The 22,920-nt window shown below is 44.2% G+C and overlaps 1 protein-coding gene across 2 annotated transcripts; it reads left to right on the forward strand.

Moving 5' to 3' along the window:
- The first annotated feature begins 746 nt into the window (after nt 1-746).
- Nucleotides 747-21,602, forward strand: LOC311056306 (uncharacterized protein). Of its 2 annotated transcripts, XM_084072833.1 has the most exons (10): nt 747-3,140; nt 4,167-4,228; nt 6,083-6,187; nt 7,869-8,006; nt 8,751-8,899; nt 14,025-14,193; nt 14,572-14,700; nt 16,062-16,197; nt 18,373-18,509; nt 19,516-21,602. In XM_084072833.1, exons 1-9 carry the CDS (start codon nt 1,258-1,260, stop codon nt 18,485-18,487), a joined length of 2,886 nt encoding a protein of 961 aa, XP_083928959.1. In that variant the 5' UTR covers nt 747-1,257; the 3' UTR covers nt 18,488-18,509; nt 19,516-21,602. The 2 variants fall into 2 exon arrangements, with proteins under 2 accessions (XP_083928959.1, XP_083928960.1); XM_084072834.1 differs by lacking the exon at nt 6,083-6,187.
- Nucleotides 21,603-22,920: the final 1,318 nt, after the last annotated feature.

Consider the following 22,920-nt stretch of genomic DNA (forward strand, 5'->3'; position numbering starts at 1 on the left):
AGACTAGGTAGCTTTTCAGATCTGTGTGTGTACACACCCCCCCCTCTCTGACAGGTTTCAAAGTGATTGCTGTCTCTGATGCATTCATTGATTAGAGAGAGCACTTTTATGGCCCAATCAATCAACTCAGTGCACAACCCCTTTGAAGTTCAAAGGGATCAATTAAGAGCCCCGGCCAAGCCCCCCCCCTCTCTCCCCAAAAACTTCTCAGTCCCTGTAAGAGATGAATGTCAATATAAACAGTGGAACAAAACAAAAATACAGCAAGAGGGATGTGTATCTTTCTGCAGGAAAACAGGGGAAAAATAAATATATAGGCTATATATATATTCTAATTTTAGGCTCAAAGTTACCTAGTCTGCCTTTAAGTGTATGCATGTGTTGCACTGTCTTCTGTTTGTGTTTAATTAGTGTAACTGGTTGCATCTTTGTGTTGCAATCACAATCAGCTGCAGCTGTTGTGTTGTTGGTGCTCATACATACAGACATACATACATACAAGCACTCAGTCACTTGGAGCGGCTGTCACTGCTCAAAAAGAACAACTGGTACATTAGGAAACCAGCCCAAATAAGCAACCACTACACTTCAGAAACCCCCCCCCCCCCCCCCCCCCACAATGCAACTCACTACCAATATTTACAAGCATACTTTACAGAAAAACAAGCACAAGGTCACTTATAATACGTGGACATGGCAACAACTGGTGGGGTTTGCTCGCCGCGGGGGGCTCAGGGTGCAGCAGCAGCAGCCCGTCGGTAGAGAGCACAGAGAACAGAGCAGAGCAAGCAGCCTCCCCTCCGGCATCAATCAGAGGAAAAACCCATTATTGATGTCGCCGTTGCTGCGCAGCCGCCCATTACATCCATGTTGTCTCCGGAGGAAGAGGACTCTGTAGGAGGAGGCTATCCTAGGGTTAGCCTGAGCCTTTAGCCTGGCCACTTATTCATTCACATGCAGTGTCGGGCCGTAATATCGCTGTTTATCTCTCCGCACGGCAGCGTTGAGTGGATTTATTTACACCCACACGACCGGGTCGGAACTTTAAATGGCTGTCGTGCGGTTCTTCTCCGCCGGGCTGCCGCTGCCAGGCTAGGTGGGCTATCTATACCAGGCTAGCGTTAGGTTAGCTAGGAGGATGTGCTTGCAGCTGCTAGCTAGCTACCGAGCTGTTTATTTATATCAATGTTATGTAAGAACGGAGCCCCGTTGTAGCCTAGCTAGCTATACGGAAACTAGTCGTAATAATAAATAATAATGAGTAACGCGCAACAAGATATGTCTCCAGATTTCGTCTTGATGCGCCTGGTGTCCGCGGCCGAGTACGACCGGCTGGACGAGCCGGAGGACAGGATGTCAGGGGGTGGCGGGTTGATGTCGGGGGGCGGCGGGTTCGGTGCCGTCAAAGCCGCGCTGGGTCATCATCACGAGAACAACATCAACAACGGCTTCGACTTGGACCGGAGCGGCAACCCGTCCACGGGCCTCGGCTCGGCCTCGCCGCACTACAGCTCGCCGCTGCCCAGGAAAGGAGAGATGGACACCGGGGTCGTGTTGAGCCAGGCCTCGCCGGGGTCCGAAGCTCCGCTGTCCCCCCCGCCGCCCGGAGCCGGGGACTTCGGCACGGAGGCACAGCTGATGGTTTTCCAGAACCTGCTCCGATCCAGTGATGGGATTCTGGAATGCGGGCTAGAGCAGCCGCCTCCCGGCTACCTCCATCTCCCGGTGGGTACCGGCGGCGGGGAGGCTGACAGATCGCAGCCTCAGCATCACCTGGACTCAGGAAGCATCACCTCACCTGGCGGCGTTGCGTCTCCTACCGGGTTCGGCGGTGGTAAGGACAACACACACTGCATCTCCTCTGCAGAAGACAACATGCAACAACAACAACAACAACCGCAGCACCTCCAGTGGCACCCGGTACTGAAATTGTCCAAGGTTGTGTCGGAGTCCCAGACACAGCCGGTTCTCCCGCTCCTGGACTCTGAGTCCGGTCCAGTTCTGTGCCACCGGCACCGCTTACTGCTGACAGATCGGCTGGCCAAGTGGCCCCCAGGACTCTTGGAACAGACACTACGTTTGGGTCTCCTGGACCCCAGGAAGACCTGTGCTCCTGGGGGGGAGGACCCTGTCCTCGCCCTGGCCCGGAGGCTGGGGCAACTGGGACACGGCGTAGAGACGAAGGAGGGGAGAGAGGGAGTTGGAGGAGGGGAGGGAGAGATGGTCCTTCCTCTGCCCAGGTGCTCCTGCCACAGTGTTCTGACATCGGGCACGGGCAGCATGGGCCCGGGCGAGGACCCGAGTGAGACCAGCGACGCTCTCTTGGTCCTCGAGGGTCTCGGGTCTGAAGACGTGGGCGTGCTCGGTGAGGGCGGAGGAGGAGAGGTGGAGGACAGGGACACGGGGGACACAGACCAGGGCGAGAGGGCAGGAGGAGGAGGCATGATGGGAGGCGCGGGGTCTATGTTCTCCAGTGGGACGTTAAGTGGTCTGATGCGTCAGGTCCACCGGCTGGCGGAGGAGGCGGGCGTCTGCACCGACCAGAACTGCCGCCAGTCGCTGGCTGTCATGGGTGCCGCTGTGTCATTAGGTCCCTCTACTGGCCCCCTCACAGACCCACACCTAACCACCACCAGCAGCAACCCTCCCACCGGCGCCAACACCGCTCACGTCTCCGCATCCAACCCCTGTTATCACCCTGTGCAGCCTCAAGCTCCCCAGGCCGCAGCAGCCCTGGCCGGGCTGCAGGTCTTGCCAGACTCCCTCCCGTCGTCCAGCTCTGGTCCCGCCGGCCACCGGCCCCAACACCAGTCTCGCTCGCAGCCCCAGAGCCGAGCCACCACGCCCAAGCTGGGCATCAGCTCCGGGGGAGCGGGGCGGTCGGCTTCCCCCCTGGTTGTCCTGGAAGGGGATGTCGGCGGACGAGGAGCGGAGGGAGACAAGACCCCCCGGAGGAAGTCAAGGAAGGGGGGATCTCTGAAGGTGCGTCTCAGTAAGTTGTTCCGAACCAAGAGCTCCAGCGGTGGGTCAGGAGGCCTTCTGGACAAGAGACCATCCCTGGCCTCATCCACCTCTTCTGGGGGCAGTCTGCTCGATGTGTGGGGGTCCTCCTCCAGCAACCAGGAACAGGACAGCGCAAGGTAAGAGAGAGGAAGCACCAACGGAAATAACAGGTGAAACATAATTGATCGGGGTGTGCATTGGAAATATGAACTTTAATACATAAAGTTACACATAAAGTTACTGAACTAATTGCAAGCTACATTGGAGGGCGGGACATTCAACTAGTGCTACTGCTCTATTTATTATTACTAAGGTGCATTTATCTACTAGTACAATACTACTGCTTGTGCTACTATTACCAGTACTACTATTTCTACTTATAACAATCTCTGTTATTTATTTAGCGTCTAAAGGAATGAGTTGACAACATGTTTGTAGCAAGGTATAAGAACAAAGTGGACTACAAATAGAAATAACATGCAAAATTCAAAAACAAAACCTTTTTAAGACATTCAGTGTACGCCGGCGGTGACACTGTCACATGCACTGTCATTCACCCTGTATAAAGGCATCAGCTAAGTGGCAAGAATTTTAAATGCATTCTTTAGTGGTCACTTGGATACAATGCCTTTAGGACAGCGGGCGTAGAACCTCATGTAATGTTGTCATGGAAATAAACATCGGCGCAGTTCGTGATCCGCAGATATAGCGATGCGTTACCATGGCGAAGGAGGCAGCCCGCGCTCGGTCCAACATTCCAGTGGCGGCAGTTGCTGAAAACTATTCAAGGCACTGACACTCGCAGCGGCATCATTGCTGTTTTCATGTCATGCCAGTGGTACTGACTACTGATGTCATCACACTACAGTGCAGAGTGCATCATCCTTGCACTCATGTCGTTTTTTAGTCGTTTTTTCTTCCCGTTTTATTTTTCTTCCTTTCACCGTTACTCTCATTCAATGCCTCTCTCTCTCTCTCTCCACTCACTTTTTCTTAATCTTTGTTTCTTTCCGAGGACACAGAACTACTATGTTAAAAGCCCAACACCATGGCCTTAATGATTGTGCTGTTCTTCTGCGCATTCCAACTGTTTTGACTCTTTCTAGGTTTGTCAGCTAAATAACGTGTGCGCGTGTTTACCATGTGTGTTGTTTGTCTTCTAGGCTGCAGGTCTCCAGGCCCCAGAGTGCCTTTGCACCTGTGTCCTTCACTCCCCCATTCACTGGTAGGTTTGTGTGTGTGTGTGTGTGTGTGTGTGTGTGTGTGTGTGTGTGTGTGCGTGTGCGTGCACATGCACAAGTGTATTTCTGCATCCATGCAATGGGGTATATCAATCAGCATTGAATGAGTGTGTGTCTGTGTCCATGTGCACATTATCTGTAGTTGGGGATGGGACGATACTCGATATTATCGTTTATTGTGATAAAAAACTGCTCACAATCATGCAGAGGTTTCAATTTATCATGCAATCTGTCCTCCGTCATACACTAGGATGAATTGGCTTTTATTGAGCTTCAAATTCAGTACCACTTATACCCTATAGCGCATTTGGTACACTCTTATTTCACTCACACAAATGTAGAGCTTGTAGATCGGCTGTTTTTGGCAAACGTTCAGCCCAGAATAGGGATGCTGGGGGTTCAAGTGGCATTTTTAATTTCAAGCATATCTTCATTATCGTGACAATATCGTTAATCACAATTATTTTATTGCCACAATAATCATGACATGTAATTTTCATATCGTCCTGTGTGTGTGTGTGTGTGTGTGTGTGTGTGTGTGTGTGTGTGTGTGTGTGTGTGTGTGTGTGTGTGTGTGTGTGTGTGTGTGTGTGTGTGTGTGTGTGTGTGTGTGTGTGTGTGTGCACACATGTGTATGTGTGTGCGTGTGCATACATAGTCCTGTATAACTCTGTGTTGTGTTGGGTGCAGGCAGTGTAGGTATTTTTACCTGACATTGTGTGACTTGTCTCTCCTCTGTGCCGCTGCCGCTTACAGAGGAACAGTAATGTCATCCCAATGTACCGGAGAACCTTGTTTACCCGCCTCTCTAAAGCCCCGTCCTTTACCCTTTTGATAGATACAGTAGAACACTTGTTCCCAAACACTGGGTCGGGACCCGTTTGTGGGTCGCGGACACATTTTTATGGGTCGCGAGTAAATATCCCTTAATTTTGTGTTTCCTACATTTTCTTTTGAATTGTTATTGTTTTTAGACAGAGTTGCAACAGGCTCTGTTTTGCATCTAACAGATGGTTTGCTGTTTTAACCACTTTCAACCTGGTGTCCCTATTTTAGGCAAGAATTGTCTAAAATAAGACAAAAATAGTAAAACTATTAAAACAACGCAACAACAATCACAGTGTGTCATATCACGACAGCTTGTGAGCTTTTAGATCAGCTATTTACATTGCAGTGCTAGTGGTAGGAAGTAAAGAAATAAACAACTCTTGTCACATTCAGATGAGCTGGTCATTAACCACAGTCAAAGGAGAAAGTGCATGCACATCCAATCTCTAATGCAGGTGCTGGACAAAATGAAAATAAAGTCCTAATAAAAAGAAGTGGATCTGAGAACCAGTGTGCAGACTTAGTTTTACCATTAACCACAGTCAACCTGTCGTCCCTATTTTGGGCATAATGTCCAAAGACACATACGCTAGGAGCTTGGAGATCGGCTGCTTTAGATTTGTTTATATATATTTTTTTTTAAATGATAAAATAGGCCTTAAGTGGTTAAAACAACTACCCAGGTGAAACTCCATATCTGATCATAGATATTGGTAAATGCTAGTCAAATAGTCAACTTTAATATTGTCAGCTCCCATATTGCTGCTGCTCTTTCTCTTCTCTTCCTCCTTTCATAATAATAATAATAATAATAGCGCATTCTTTTTCAGCTGTTCAGTCAGCTAACTTTCTGTTTTTTCAAAGCTGTTAACATCTAACACCTCTTCACTTCTCTCCTCTCGGATTTTCCTTTCTACCTGTGTACACTGTGTCTGTCTGTGTGTGTGTGTTTGTGTGTGTGTGTGTGTGTGTGTGTGTGTGTGTGTGCGCACGTGCACGTGTGTGTGCAGGTGAAACGGTGTCTCTAGTTGATGTGGATATTTCTCGGAGGGGGGTGAGCTGTCAGCACCCTCCGACCCCCCCTCCGCCTCCCAGACGAAGCCTCAGTCTTCTTGGTACACTTGACTTCTCTTCTCCCCCTCTCGCCTTTTTCTTTTCTTTCTGTCTTTCCTTTTTGTCCAATCTTTCTCTCATAACTTACCCATAACGTACCGTAAAGGGGTTCTTGTGGTGATCTTAGATATTAGAGTGTTTTTCTTTTTCAGTTTGGAGTAAAACATGTTTTTAAAGTGTTGTGTGTCTCTAGAGTGAGCGCTACACCTTAGGAAATTGCATCACTTCGGTAAACGGACTCGCTCGCTCTAGTCACAACAGGACACGTCGCCGATTTCAGACCTCTAAACTTATTTACTTGTCATGTGGAGTATAACAGCATGTGAAGTGTTGAGTAACGCCAGAGTGCGCAACACAGATTAGCTAAGTGATGTCACTGTTTGCTCTAAATTAAAGAAAAGAGGAAAAAAAACATTCTGATGTCTATAAAATCATCAAAAGTCCCTTTTAATGTGATGTGAGGTGCTTTTAGCTCCAACTCTTAATTCACTTCCATCAATTTGCAAATAGGGGGATTTTTCCAAATGAGTCGACACTGCAAGGTGTAATTTACTTGTGAAATGTAAATGTAAAATAACTCAGAAATGCTGATCTGCATTTTCCCCCCTTTTTTTATATATGTATTATGTAAATTCAAAGGAGTGACCTGGGTAAGACAGAATTTGTGATTGGATAGACAGATGACTGCATGATGCATGAATAAATGGAAGGGTGGTCCATCTAGCTTCGTGGATACATAATTATATGAACAAATGGATAGATGGATGCATAAGAACAGTGGTTCTCAAAGTGGGGTCCCCAGATACATTTTTTTGAATCAATCAATCAATTTTACCACTTTGAATCTCTGTACATTGGCTATTTGAAAATAGCCGATCTACATGCGCACAACGCTTGTGAACTTGTAGATCCTTGTGAGCTTGTAGATAGGCTATTTAAAAAAAAAAGCTGTTTATCAACACACATCATGTATGTAGGTGGGGTTGGTGAAAGGGCCTACGCTGTGTGGAGTTTGCATGTTCTCCCCGTGTCTCCTAGGGTAGTTAATACCCTCACAAAAACATGTAGTAATCCTGGTCACTATTCTGCCTCCCCCTGGTCAGCCGGGGCGCCTGATGGAGGAGAAGGGAACTGGTTGGAATAACGTGTTCCTTCCACGCGCTATGTCCAACCAGGGAAACTCCCCCCTGTCGGGTGATAAGAAGCGGCCTGCTTGCTCCTCATGCATTGAAGGAGGCATGAGCTTCAGCTTGGGCTCTCCCTAGGCTGGCAGAGGGTAGGTAGTGCCCAGGATTACATAGGCAATTGGCACTGGGGGAAAAAAATTTGGGTTACAAAATCGTGGGATAAAAATTTAAAAAAAAAAAAAAAAAAAAAAAAAAACACATCATGTATGGGGGTCCTAGGCACAAAACATTTTTGATGGGGGTCCACAGCCAAATACAATGTGGGGGTCCTTGACATGAAAACCACTGCATTGGAACACAGGTCAATAAAATAGAATTGACCCGGGGCCAGATTCTCTCAGAGCAAAGACTTTTCGGAGCCGGGCTTCTACTATAATTGATGATCCTTGCAAAATGCTGAGTGAATGCTGAATCAAATCAGCACTCGGGATTAGTTGTACGGTATGGGCAGTGGAAAATATTGCAAAAATATTGACGACGATGCTTGTTCCTCCAGATGACTTTGGTGGGCCCCCCCAGCAACAGGGGCCTTTCCTGGACCGCAGTGTGGGGGCCTCGATGCAGTCCCTGCCCCCACGACCTCTGGCCCTCCCCCCCACCCTAAGCACCATCCAGCACAGCCTCAGCCTCAACGGTACACACACACACACACACACACACACACACACACACACACACACACACACACACACACAGGCAAGGGGATATGCTCACAACCTATGGTAACCCATACAGCTCTCAAATATGATAAAATAAATGTTATTGTCCTATGAGGGGGGTTTATTTAGTGACAGTTTACAATGCAGATCACCACAGTTTCATAATGATACATACCTTATACAGACGTGCATCACCATGACAGCAATTACCATACAGATAAAGGCAATCACCATGACAGCAGTTCAGATAAACACCAGTGCCAGAGAGCATCATTACCTTCATACAACCAAATCTGTTCACTGCTTGTCATTTAAAAAATGAATATGATCAGAAGTTCCGGTGTATATTAAATTAGTGAGAATTATGAGAGGAAAACAAACGCTGCTCTGTAAACGTACATAGCTCATGAGTAAAGTTTTACATAATAGTTATTTTAGGCATCATATTCTATATATCTGTGCAGTTTTATATTATTTATATCTGTGCAGTATTTTCTCAATTCTATATCGTCTCTGTCGGATGTCCTAAAGCAGATCGACAAGCTCAAAACGCGTGTTGAGCTTGCAGATATGCTACTTTTGATACTTTTTTGTGACGCTGTATTATGATCAAGTAGGGCGTTGATTTACGAAAAACACACAAAAAGTTAGAATATGGAGATGGGAGGTTTCTGCCCGACAGCAACGATTTGATATATTTGTGTGTATGTTGATTCCAGACACCTTCCTGCGTGGTCTGCCTCGGCCGGTGCCCCTGCGTCCAGACGGCCAGCCCCCTCCTCCCAGGCTGACCCCCCGGCCTCTCCTCTGTCCCCTCAGCAGACCCGACGCCAGCAGTTTTGCCACCAGCCTCAGAGAGCTGGAGAAGGTACAGTAGGTCATGCAGTTGTTCTCCTGTCATGTTTTGCCACAGAGGACAGAGGCCCAGATTTATATGCGTGCGTCAGAGGTGCAGCGCAAATTGCCCTTCACCTTAAATGCAATGTGCGCTCCCAAGGTGCGTGGAATAATAATGTCTGATTTTTTACAAAGGCAGCAGTGCTTTGGACTGCCTTCTGGCTGTGTTTGAAGCAGAGCTTAAAGTTAGGTTGAAATTACATTTTGCCAGTATCTAACTTCTGTGTTGTGATGTATTTTTTCTAAGCCATAGCTGAATGGGTAAAGAGGCCATCTGGGAAACGGCCCCAGCCCCGGTCTATGTGTTGAAGTGTATCTGAGCAAGACAACTTCTTAGCCCCTTCCTGCTCCCTGAGTGCTGTACTAATAGCGCACACTGCTCCTAATAGTTAGGATGGGTAAATGCAGAGGACAAGTTTCACATGTGTGGAAATATACGGTGATAACAAATACCCCAAAAGAGTGGGGACGAAATCGTTCTTTATTATTATGGCTGCTCACCTCGGGCATGGAATCTACTACAACAAAACTATCAAGGCAGTGCTGATCAAATGTGAATCAAGATGTTGCTACTGCATTGACTGTTTCTCACTTAAAATGTTTTCAGAAAAATATTTTGGTGTACGTTTGTAGGTGTGAAATTAGGTTGTTTATAACGCAGCTGCCATGTTGGATACTGCATGCAGCACCGCCCTCTAGTGTCTGTAGCATGTTAATTTGAGCTTTGTGTGAAAGATTGATTGAGGATGTCTTATTATTGGTTGAAAATAGTTGGTACTTGCTGACGTAAGACTGCGTCATGTTTTGTGACATGATGATTGGATTTTGATATATATAATTCTTTTTGGCACATATTGTTAAGTAGGAGCACATATGACCCGGGATGTGATCTCAAAACACATTTTTAATTTCAGCTCAACTTTAAAAGTTGCTGTGGACTGGCTCAACCAGCACAAGAATAAACAGAAAAGCTAAATCCAGTGATGCTGAAATGTAGTAAGAGAATGCTGTCACATTTTGAGGAGGACACAATGCACCTCCAACTGAGAGAAATTGAATTTGGGTGACTTGCTCATAAAAGAAATGCGGTTGGACTGGAGTTGCATAACAAAACAAACTCCTAGAAAAAAAGGACAGGACAAATGATTTGGTGTCTTGTATTACAAAAATGACAATCATTCATTGTATTCTCTGTTTCTGTTTAGTGCGTTGAATGTTGTCCTTGACTGTACTGTATCTGTTTGTGCATTGTAAACAAATTCACCTGGTACAAGCACAACAGTGTGGGTTGTGATATTCCAGGTGCGGTGCTATTGTAGATTCTATTTCTATTTTAGACTCGAGATGCAGGGAGGAGCTTGACTATTGCCGTCATTGTGTGGGAGCTTTAAGGCCATCGCCCCCATCACACGAGTCCTTTAACATAGCCTGCTAATGTGCGCCTGCTTCTTGGAGGCAAAGAAATTCCGCGCAGAGCCGGCCCCCACAAATTGAGTGAGCACTAGCAAATCCAGTGAAATGCGCATAAAGGAGAGAGGCACACAGGGCCCTATTTTGTCATTATTATGCACAATGCCTTATCGCAATGTCTTATGTGCCTGGCAACGACACCTCATTAATTTGGAGACAGACATGCAAAAGCCCCTTTGCAATTTAAGTCTGTGGACTAATGAGCCTAATGAATCATAGGTGTGGTTTTGGTGGAACAGACAGCAAACCAATCAGACTACCTTTATATCCCGCTTACACTTGTTCACATTGCTTAAGTAAGTACATTTTATTTATATAGCACTAGCATAAACACAAACTGTACAATATAACTCAGGAACAAAAACAGCAGACATATTACACACACAGAAGAAAATAAATCATGGACATTCCGCAAATGCTTGTTTAAACAGAAGTGTTTTTAAGTGGTTCTTAAAAATGCCTGCAGCTCTCAGGACCAGTGGAAGGGCATTCCAGAGTCTGGGAGCTACATACTGAAAGGCTCTGTCGCCTTTGGTTATTAATCTGGTATGAGGGATGACTAATAGACCCTGGTCTATTGCTACTGTATGTTATGACATTTGTTCGGTGATCCATTTGGTGTTGATATATTGGAGAACCAACCCGGCATTGTCTGAGAGACCAGAGAGACCCGGGATCTGAGAGAGTATTCTATACAAACAAACCCAATGATTATAATTGCTATTAAAATGCCGTTCTACCAGTAGATGATAGACACTGATAGCCAGTGATTGTCAAACGTTTTAATGTCAAGAACCATCAAAATGATTTTATTTTGGCCGCGGACCCAGATTTTTCCAAAATAGCCAAAGTATAATTTAGGGTTAAAAACGCTATATTAGCTAATTATGCTCGGGACCCCCTGGAAGTCCCCCAAGGACCCCTGGGGGTCCTCGGACAACCCCTTTGAGAACCACTGCTATAGGCTACTCCATAATGGAATCTATCAGCTATGTAGCAGCCTACATTTATTGATCCATTCTTCTGTTATGAACAGGCCTGGAATTTCGTCATTTTAGGGGCAAGGCCACTTGGCCTTTGATGTTGTCCATGTTTTGAAGGCACAAAGGCCAAATGCCAGGGCAGGAAGGCCATCAAATAAATAAGATTTTAGTCCATTGCAAAGAATTCATTGACTTTAAGGGTTATGGATGATTTTAAATGTAATATGTAGACTATCTGCTGTGAAATAAATAAATTATGGTATTTACAATCGGATCCATGCTCAGCCCTGCACCAATCAAAGTCACTGGATTGGTTTAAAGAGGAAGTGAAGTGAGTGAATTCTTCACTCAGGGAAGTGAAGAATTCAAAATCTCAACAAAAGACACTGGACAGAAAGAGACACTGGTGTCTACATATTGACTAGAAGAAAGAGACAGAGGAGAAAGTGGTACAGTCCGCTGGGGCTTTAAGGCCACTGTGGCCTCAGGGCATGTCATTTTTTGTGGGGTACAAGGCCAAACTGTGGGGCAATGACGGCCATGGCCTCCCTGAAATTTCGTGGCCTCCCTGAAATTCCTGCCCTGGTTATGAATATAAGTGACTATGAAATTAAACTGCATGTTAAATGAAGGATTAAACAAATAGTTGCAGTAGTGCATATAACAATTAGATCCATCTTTACTATGCACCTTTCCTCTGCTCTGACGCAACTCACTGGTACGCAGCTCAACTTTTCTCAACTTTTCTCATCCGCAAGTTACCCAGGTCTTCATCCATTTCTCTTCTGATCATCATCTTTGATCCACTCGGGTATTACACATAATGAAAAACAGACCTTGGACTTCTGGTAATAGAATAGGACCCAACCCGGAGCCAATAGACCATAATAAAACATGGAACCGAATCTGTACGCCGGGTCTCGGGTGTAATCTCAGAGTTTTGGGAGACCCATGAATACTGTACCACTAGTTCAGTGACTGTCGGCACTGTCCATGGTGCTGACCTGGAAGTTGTTTTTTTTGTGTCAATTTTTATTTTATTTTATCAGATACGTTGTAAACACCATTTTTAGACAGTTATTATTACAAATTGTGTGAAGGGAAACTGATAATGGTCAATCCCAAATCATCCTCTTTCTCCTCCGCCAGTGTACTTGAAATCTGAAATCTGTCTACTACAATTAAGTGCACTTATTTGGGTTTTAGATGTGTTTGTCTCATTCCTCACTCACACTGTAAACAGGCAGCAAGGTTTTATGTAATGGTCAGACAGCTGTTGGATCAAGTTGAGGGATAAATACAAGAAAGTTGATATTTCTGGTGACGTGCAGATTCTCACAAGTCTACTCATTGGTATGTTACTGTCATAATCATGCTGCTGAGGCTTGACGGACTTGATGGACTTTACTGGGAGATATCTGCGTCGCTAGACTAAGTTTAGGAATGGAACAAACTTTTTATTTGTATGTTCCTTGCTAGTATGCGCTCCAGTGTGTGTCGAGCACGTGTACTTGAATTGTGTGCCCACCCATGTGGGCGCGCATCACTTTATATAAGATGTTGTGCCCTTAAAATAGCAATATGATGTCTTACATAAGGCTTATGATGTAGTTTTGATTTGTCTTATGCACAGTTGCTATGCTCAAATGAAACATACTCCTGCGCCTTGATTGTGCATTGCCATGCCCCACCCCCCCACACCCAGGTGGGAACAATGTCTTATTCTATTTAGAGGTTGTGGACACATTGCGTTAAAACAAACATAGCACACTGGTGTAATATTGCATAAGGCATTGCCTGCATTGCACCGAGGGCAAGATAAGACAAAGTGGGCTTAAAATGACAAGCAAAATGTGTTCTAGGCTAGTGAACCTAAATAAAACATTTGTGGGAACAGAATGCATCTAAAACGATATGCTAAGTACCGGCAAGTCAATTTGACCCAGAGTGTATTCACTCCAACCAAGCAACACACCAGCTGATGTCACTAATTAAAACGCTTTATAAAGGAGAGGAGCTCACACAACTAGTAGCCACGATGCAATAACTTTTTTTATTTAATACACTAACGTTTTGAGACAATAGGTCTTCTTCCTGGAAGACCTACTGTATTGTGTCGACCTATTGTCTCCTGGTAGTACTTAAATGTACTTAATTCATTCAAATCTTGAAATATTTCATGCTTTGCTAGTGTTGATTACCAACAGCCATTGCGTTGTTGATATGATATATGTTGTAAATACTTGCACCTGTTTTATTGTAAACCATCCCAAAACGACTGATTTTACTTATTTTTGTCTTAAAAGGTCCAAAATAGCAGATGAAAACTTGTGAGAAAATCATTAAACTGCTTTTAAACTGGTGTCCCTCTTTTGGGTATATGATTATGGGCAGAATCGCGTTTAGAAAGTTTTTAATATTTGGCTGTCTTCAAAGATCGGTGGTTGTTGCAATTACCTGCACTACAATACGTCACCATAGTTTTGCGCTATAACAAAAGGAAATCCATACAATGTGTAAATGTTCCGTAATGCAATTCCAATGGTGAAAGTTGTGTTGTTTGACCCGCTGAAGGAATGGCGGATTCAGGCCATGTGCCGTAATACCCGTATGAGTGTAATGTTGAGGTGATGTGTTTTACAGTGTGGCTGGTACTGGGGTCCCATGAACTGGGAGGATGCGGAGATGAAGCTGAAGGGTAAACCCGATGGTTCCTTCCTGGTTCGGGACAGTTCTGATCCTCGATACATCCTCAGCCTCAGCTTCAGGTCCCAGGGAGTCACACACCACACGCGCATGGAGCACTACAGGGGTAAGGCGCGCGCACGCACACATTCAGGCAAAACATTGGTTCAAAACATATACTTCTTGGTGACTTCTGTCTAAGTCAGATTGTTTCTGTATTTTGTGTTCCACCTTTTTTTCCTATATAAAGCAAAGCTCCATTTTCAGAATCTGTTCATGTTAGTTGTGTGTGTGTGTGTGTGTGTGTGTGTGTGTATATATATTAAGGTGTCATTTATTTTCTATATAAAAAAGGTTGTTGTGCTTCTTTAACGAGACACCAATTTAATTTAAATGTTTGAATGATCACACCCCTAGAAATAACATATCAAATGCCTGACTTTATTGTGGTTTCTTCCTTTATCTTTTCACTCTCACTCTCACTCTCTCTGTGTCTGTCCTCCAGGTACATTTAGTCTGTGGTGTCATCCTAAGTTTGAAGACCGTTGTCACTCGGTGGTAGAGTTCATAGAGAGAGCCATCATGCACTCCAAGAATGGAAAGTTCCTCTACTTCCTGCGCTCCCGTGTCCCTGGTAACCATCCACCAAACAGGGCTCTCTGTTTCCGTCTATTCATCTGTTCATCTGTATCTGTCCTTCCATGTGTCTGTCTGTTGTTCTTTGTGCATATACTCTGTTTCCGTGTACTCATTTGTCTATCTGTCTTTCCATGTATCTGTTGTTCTTTGTGCATATACTCTGTTTGGTAGACATGTCAATCGTTCACTTTAAAAGCTGTCGGCTCAAATCTTTAAAGATAAAAATCTGATTCTAAATCGTAAAAACACAAAGTATTTTAAACATTAAGAATTTAAATGACCGGTAATATTTATCGTAATGGTGGGCTTGCTCTAGCCCTGCCCCTAACCCAGTGCAGTGTTAATTTTGACAGCAAATATTGATGTAGTTTTACTGTTTTAGTCATAGTCTTTTCAATATAATTATTCAGTTTTAGTCCTATTTTAGCTAATCTGCAATGCCTTAGTTTTAGTCTAGTTTTAGTTGACTAAATATCATAAGACCTTTGTCAACTAAATCTACAGTTGATTTAGTCAACAAAAACATATTTTTGGCGGGCCATGATGGCGTCGTAACGCCTGATTTATACTTAGCTGTGTGCAGGGGAAAAAAAGCTCATCTACAAGCTCACAATGCGTGTAAATCTGCTATTTTCAGAGCTCGACACCCACGCACAACCAGGCATAAAATGACTTGTCTTAGTTCTACTGGATCTCCGCTAATCCCTCCCTAACATTTTAGTCTAGTTTTTTTTTGTTGACGAAATTACCAATGTATTTAGTCGTAGTTTTAGTCATCATACCTTGGTTTTTATTTAGCTTTTTTATTTAGTTTTGGTCAGTGAAAAAAAAATCTGTCATAGTTTTAGTCGATGAAATGAACACTGCCCCAGTGAAAGAAGCTTCACTCATATTGCCATAAGCTATGGGGCATGGTGGCTGTGCTGCTGCTATAGTTGCGGTTGATCCGTGTGGAGCTGTGGCTGACGCACTGTGTCAGATGCTGCTGCTGTTAATCCATTCAATCCGGGAACGCATCTGTGTCATTTTAGATGTCTTTGGCTATTCAAAAATAGCCTATTAACTAACCCTGACAAACAGCAGATCTACAAGCTCACATCAGCTATTTTAGAAAATCTTTGAAAAATATTGAACATCTTGAAGAGAAGATTTAACTTGAATCTTCTCTACTGGGGGTCCGTGGCACAAACCCTTTTCAGATGGGACGGGGCCGCGGCCAAATACATTTCAATTTGGGGGGTCCTTGACTTGAAAAATCAAGTCAAGAAATTGAGAACTGCTGCTACAGAGGGTTTTTGACTAAAATTGTGTGTGTGTGTGTGTGTGTGTGTGTGCGTGCGTTTGTGTGATTCCCAGGCCTGCCCCCTACTCCAGTCCAGTTGTTGTATCCAGTGTCCAGGTTCAGCAGTGTGAAATCCCTGCAACACCTCTGTCGCTTCTGTATCAGACAGCTGGTCCGTATAGACCACATCCAGGAGCTGCCCTTACCAACGTATGTGTACACACACACACACACACACACACACACGCACACATTTATATTTCAGAGGACGTCAACATTTTAGTGTTAAAGCCGAAAATAGTCGATGTACAAGCTCGCGTGTCGTGCTGCGTGAGAATCGGGCACCTTTCAGGAGATCATTTTTTCTTTTATTATTATTTCTTTTCCTCAACATTTCTACTTCATTTCTGATGGTATCAATGAGAGAGAGACAGGAAAGACGGGGGTGACATGCAGCAAAGCACCTCGGGCCGGATTCAAACCCGAATCCGACCCGAGCCAGCTGCAGGAAGGACTATGGCCTTATTATTTATGTGGTGTGCTGTCTTACCAGGTGAGCCACCTTGCAGGAGAGTTTTACAGTCAGCTAAAATACCAAGTGATGTCATTTGTCGCCTCCTCTCTAGACCATGTCTCTAGACATGACTCATAAAGCTCAAGTGGGAATATTAATTTGTGTGCTGATGCTTCTCTGACCGTCACAGAGGGGTTTGTGGAATTGGTGCTGAGGTGTTATTCAGCAAAAGCCTGGAATTGACGATGCCAGTGTAGTAATCAGAACTGTTCATTTTATTAAAGCCAGTGGACTCAGCCATCTGCAATTTGATGCTCTTTTGTTTGAAAATAATATTAACAAAAGTCTACCCTTCTACATGACAGAGTTGTTACAGACGGTGCTGTAATTGGGCCCGGTACTCACTGGTACAGAGTGCCATTTCTGCTGAATTTTGTCCACCTGAGCATCTGTAGTACTTATAATTACATACCTGCACTTACTGATGAATCTAGTAGGTAGGCATGTTGAGAAGGAGTGCACAACTGTGTACATTGTTCCCCCAGCGCTTTCAAGGCTGACTGTGGCCAACTTGACTGAGGAAATAGCACACAATTATGGATTTAATTTGGACCAAACCGTGAGCCCAAAAAGTTTCACCACAGAATAAGTGCAATGTATAAAGCAACACTATGTAATATGGCTTTTCAGTGGCAACTTTGACCAAAGTGGTAGCTGCGCACAATAACTTTGCCCTACATTTCCCAAGATTCTCTTGCATTCCTGCTCAGTCGCAGTAGTGGCATCACTGGACAGAATGAAAGTCAACAAAACTGTTTCTGACTTTCTGCTGTGCAGCAGTTACATTATGCCACCTGCAGATGGAGATATTTATTTAACATGGAGAAGAGGGTCATAATGAAAAATGCTACTATAAAATTGTTTATAATTATAAACAATTCTGATTGTAACCATATTATTAGCAGCCATGGATTAAAGTTCTCTGTCGCCACGACTGATTTTAATCATTTGTATTCCGTAGAGGCAACATGTCTTTCTCTAAAGGAGTATTTCACTTGTTTGCGGACTGGTGCCGCACACTGAAAATCCAACCTTTTATAATCAATCCGTGATCAATAGTTACACTAGTGATCATGAACAGTTCAAAATCTGCTATGTTTGGCTAATGTTCCCCTCAGAATAGGGATGCTAGAGTTCAAGTGGTTTATGTAAAAAAATAAAAAATAATAATCCTATCACACACAACTTGGCGGCCCCCCTGTTGTAACTCTGAGGACCCCTGGCCTAAGATGTTACCCATCATGTTTCATGTGTTGTGTGACCAGAAACTATGACAGCATTTCAGCGTTGGGAGCTCGCATGCACAGACTAAAAGTAATCCGGCCCGCACAAAGTCACATTTTGACCATTTCGGCCTGCAGCCTGAATTCATTTGACACCTTTCTGATTGGCCTAGATGTGTCACTTGCGGGTACATTCATTCTCTATAACCCTAACGAGCTGTAGCTGTCATAGTAATTTTTGTAGTGACGCCGATCATGACAAGAATACCTTACTATACAGTAGCTACTCTGAATGAATGAGAACCATTGAAGACCTTTCCTTTCTAACATTTAGTATTTTTAGCAATATTTATGGAGACTTAGCAAATGAATGTAAGCAGGATAATGTGAGCACTGAGCATATATGAGAAAAACATTATGAGAAAATTACCATTCATAACTGACTTACTCACAGCTCACACTAAGTAAAATCGTGAAGTGTTAATTTATCCATTTGTAACCAAACCTTTTAATATTCTATTCTACTCTCTCCGTCTGTCTGTCTGTCTGTCTGTCTGTCTGTCTGTCTGTCGGTCGTCCTCCTTCTAGACCACTGATTGTCTATCTGAGGAAGTTCTACTATTACGATCCTGAGGAGGAGATGTACTTGTCAATCAAGGAGAGGGACCAGAATGGCCAGCCGGGGGTGGAGTCTCAAACGTAGCGCTGGAGCCTGATAGGTTGATGTGAGTGATTGGCACCTGGGGGGATTAATGCATAAACACTGAGCATGTGCTGTCGTTTCACAGTATGCACTTGCGTTCAATGACACCTGGGAGCTGAGCAGCTCCACTATTGCAGTTGGGGTTTAAAGGACGACTTCACCGCTTTTCAACCTATCTTCATATAATAGGTCCTCACTAATACTCATGATAAAATGGTACTATTTTTTTTCTACTTGGTCTGTGTCTCATAGGAGGGCTGTGGACAGTCCAGAAACCCGTCTACCAGTGACATCATCGTTAGGCATGATTTTTTTTTCCCAACAAGATTTCACATTTTTTATTTAGATTTGTATTAACACGAGAACAATGGCTTCTTTTATTGCATTGCAACTTTCCAGGAATAGAAAGCCTGCAGTTTCTATTAGCTTGGATTCCCCATCGATGATGTCACTGGTAGACGGGACTCTGAACTGTCCACAGCCCTCCTCTGAGACACAGACCAAGTAGAAAAAAATAGTACCATTTTATCATGAGTATTAGTGAGGACCAATTATATGAAGATAGGTTGAAAATCGGTGAAGTCGTCCTTTAAGTACTTTGCTCTAGCAGGCACCGTATATATACTTCGTTGACTGGGGTCCCCCAGCCGTCTGTACTTTCCTTTTTTTCCCCCCTACACCAAATCTCTTTGCTGGAAATAGCCAATCTACACGCTCACAACACGTCACATAGTGAGCTTGTAGATTAAGACATGTCCAGAAAAGGGACACTTTTCATGTGGTTAATGGCAGTTAACAGAACTTAACGCACATGTCGGCTGCGAGCAGCTCTCGATTTGTGCTTGACAGGCCGACTGACCGACAAAGTGGTGAACTATCCCCCTGGGCCCTGGCCGTAGCTAAAAGTTCAAAATGTACTATACGCCACAATTACCTCAACTCCCATTACATTAAAAAAGTAAATTAAGCGAATTCTTTGATATAAAGACATATTAAGGATTAAATGAATCTCCCTTTTTCCTTCACAGTTCTTTTTTTGATACCTGACCAGCTGACCTGAGGACTGACACGTGTGATTGGATACAGTCTCACTCCGGAGACAAGACTGCAGCCAATCAGCTCCCTCAGCTCGGCTCTGTATCCGGGTGGAGTTTCAGATGATCCACCCTCCTCCAACTCTCTGCTTGGCTCTCAGGGAGAAGGGGAGGGCTTGGGGATGTGGAGACTCTGCCTCTCTGGTGATGTCATTGCTGAGCAGCTGAACTGAAAAAACTGACTGTTAGCAAAGATGCTAACTTGCAAAAAAAACAAAACAACAAGAACAACAAACCCCAGCCTGAGTAGTGAAATATTTTGTCGCCTCTAGGATCCTTTTACTTTCTATGGTTTAAACAGGAAATCATGTGGCTTTGTTCTCCATGCTCATTGGCCCAAAGACAATCTCCTCTCACATGTGGCAGTGCAATCTTGTTTTTATTTGCTTTGCTTTTTGGCCTCTGGGCCCTAGAACAAGAAATTCAAGTGAAAAAAGTACTTAATGATATTGACGGACTTTATTTGTATAACACTTTAAAAGAATATCTTAACATTAATGGAATAAACAGTAAACTTGTCTTGACATCCAAATCTGATGACAAAGAAATAAAACAGGCCACTAACAATAAATAGGTAAGCTTGGCATAAACACAAAAGCCTGTCTTATAAAGGGTGCTTCAAGAAGATGTTAAAAACAACAACATTGCCATTTGTGTCTGATTTGTGGAGAATACAGTAGATCTATAGAAAAACAATGTTAATGTTTAATTTCATATTGATCCCGTCATTTCCGCATTCAGTAGTAAGACATCTTGGTAGCCAATTAAGTGTGTACACCACATTAATGAGACGCACCATGGGAATACGCACATTTCTGCTCCCTTGGAAGGACTGGGATTCTAGATGTGACAAAATGCATTCCGCACTTGAACCGACCATTACGGCAATATTACCAAAAAAAAATGAAAAAGAGAAAAGAACCCAACAAGGTTATCGTGACTACCCTACTGTGACGTTACCATGGATGGCGACGTCACAAAACCTGTTGATTCACTGGAACGGGAGGGTTGGGGTCTTTTCAGAACATTGTCTGAGTGAGACTTTGCTGTGGGGAGAGGTTAGGTCCTGGCAGAGACAGAGACTCTGTCAGCTTTTACAACACTTCACCCCACAACGGTGGTTCCCAGCCTGGGGTCGCGGCCCTCATATGGGCTTTCAAGATGTCAGAGACGGTCACAAACAAACAGATAAAACTATGAGAAATGAAGGAAAGGGAGAGAGACTAAGAGGAAAGTATTCTACAACACACTGAGACTCGAAAGACAACCAGACATTCCCGTTGTTGCTCCAAAGAAACAGAAGATGGTCGGATGGCTAAACTAAACCTTCCCTCCCTCTCGCCCTCCATCCCTCTCTGTCCCGCGCTGGTTCCCTGCCCATCACCCTCTTAAGTAATGGAACGAGTCTGAAGCCTTGTGCTGTCGAATGCCTTGTCCTGCTTGTTTGGATAATTATTCCTACTCTATCCGGCGGCTGGGGGGAGTGCAGCTGTTGGACGGACAACAGCGTGAAGAATGGGAACCGCTCCTCTACAGGACAACGACTTGTGGACATTTCTCCGGTTGACTTAATGCTCACTTGACCTGCACCTTCCTGACTGGCTGTACTGTATGTACTGAGAATGAGGTGTGTGTGAGTGTGTGTGTACATGCGTGTGTGTGTGTGTGTGTGAGTGAGATTGTCCTTGAGCGCACGTTTTTCTGTATATATTTGAATGTGTGTGTGTAAATACTGTATGATGGTTATATTTGTAGCAGGCCAGAGAAAGTAGGTGGGTGAGGCGACATTGGCATAGTGTGTTTGCGTGTGTGTATGTGTGCGCTTGCGTGCGTGTGTGTGAGAGAGAAAGGGAGCATGCGTGTGCATGTGTATGTGCCAGTGTGAGAGTGTGAGTGTGTGTGTGTGCGCGCGTGTGGATCACTGAGGTATGGTCTGCTTGGAGTTGAACAGGAATCCTCTTGCTAGACATCTTTTACTGGACAAAACCGCGTTACCAGAACAAGTAATAATAAACACTGTTGGTGAAAGTAAAGAAAAGAAGACTTCTGTATTTCTCTGCATTACAGCACGCACGCACGCACGCACGCGCACGCACACACACACGGGTACCAGAAATGGGTCTTATGTCAGTCATACAGTAGATCAGGGGTCTTCAACAGGGGGTCCGGGACCCCTAGGGGGTCCTCAGAGATACTGCAGGGGGGCTGCCAAATCTTTGTGTGCTAGGGACTACCATTTTTGTATTTTTACATGAACCACTTGAACCCTTGCATCCCTATTCCGGGGGTAACATTAGCCGAACATAGCAGATCTACGAGCTTGTAGATCGGCTATTTTCGGCGAAGAGTTTTGGTGTGCAGGGGAAAAAAGAGCAGACCAAGTTCAGAGCCAAAGGTCAAATTTATAAGGTATTGAGGGTTTAAGTCACAAAATATCTGAAAACACATATTTAACATGAATCCAATATGTAGTGGGGGCCCCTGCTTCATCTCTCTCTCTCAGCTGAGGGGTCCTTGGCCTGAAAAACGTTGAAGACCCCTGCAGTAAATTGACCGTGGTCACAGCCATTTTATTTCCAAGTATGAGGTTCTGAGTTGCTTTGCCAGTAGACGACACAACAATTAACACGTGTTGTGAAGACTACTAACAAACCACATGGATAAATGGTAAATGGTGCATTTATATAGCGCTTTTATCCAAAATACATAGATTGTGTATACTGGTATACTGTAGGACTTCTACATAAGATTTCAGAAGATACGGTATGTTCATACAGTATATCCTAGACTAGACGGTAGACAACAGTCTGCTTACATTGTGAAATATTGAGTAGATGTTTACTTTTTATTTTTATTTTGTATTTCCAAGTTTCTCTTGTTTTGTTCCAACAGGCAATTAAATGCCTGCAACTTGAATACGCATTTGAAGAGAATGTGCTGGAGAAGAAAAGACCTGATGTAAGTTTAATCATGCAGAATTTATGATTGTATTTTGTGCCCTTTGCCCCATGTGTGTCGAATTCCAAGTCCCAATTGAAACACACAGCAAAACGGGCAAAACTGTCGAGGTAACCCAGATGATCTCCTAAAAACAGAATTATGGAAATTTGAATAAGATTTGAATTCTAAACCGCCCCCTCTGCACTCTGATTGATTCCGACATTACAAAGGTTGGCTACTTCACTTGTGCCTAGAATGTCAAGGCATCAGCCAGACTGTTGAACGAAGTGAAGCGAAAAGTGAAAAAGAGACTCGCTCGGGAGACAGAGACAATATACTACAGTATTCTAGGCCCTCTGCACCTTGACTGGCAGGGATTTGCGTGTTGTATCAGTTACA

This window comes from Gymnoscopelus microlampas (genome assembly GCF_963454915.1).
Source record: "Gymnoscopelus microlampas genome assembly, chromosome: 11".
Lineage (NCBI taxonomy): Eukaryota > Metazoa > Chordata > Actinopteri > Myctophiformes > Myctophidae > Gymnoscopelus > Gymnoscopelus microlampas.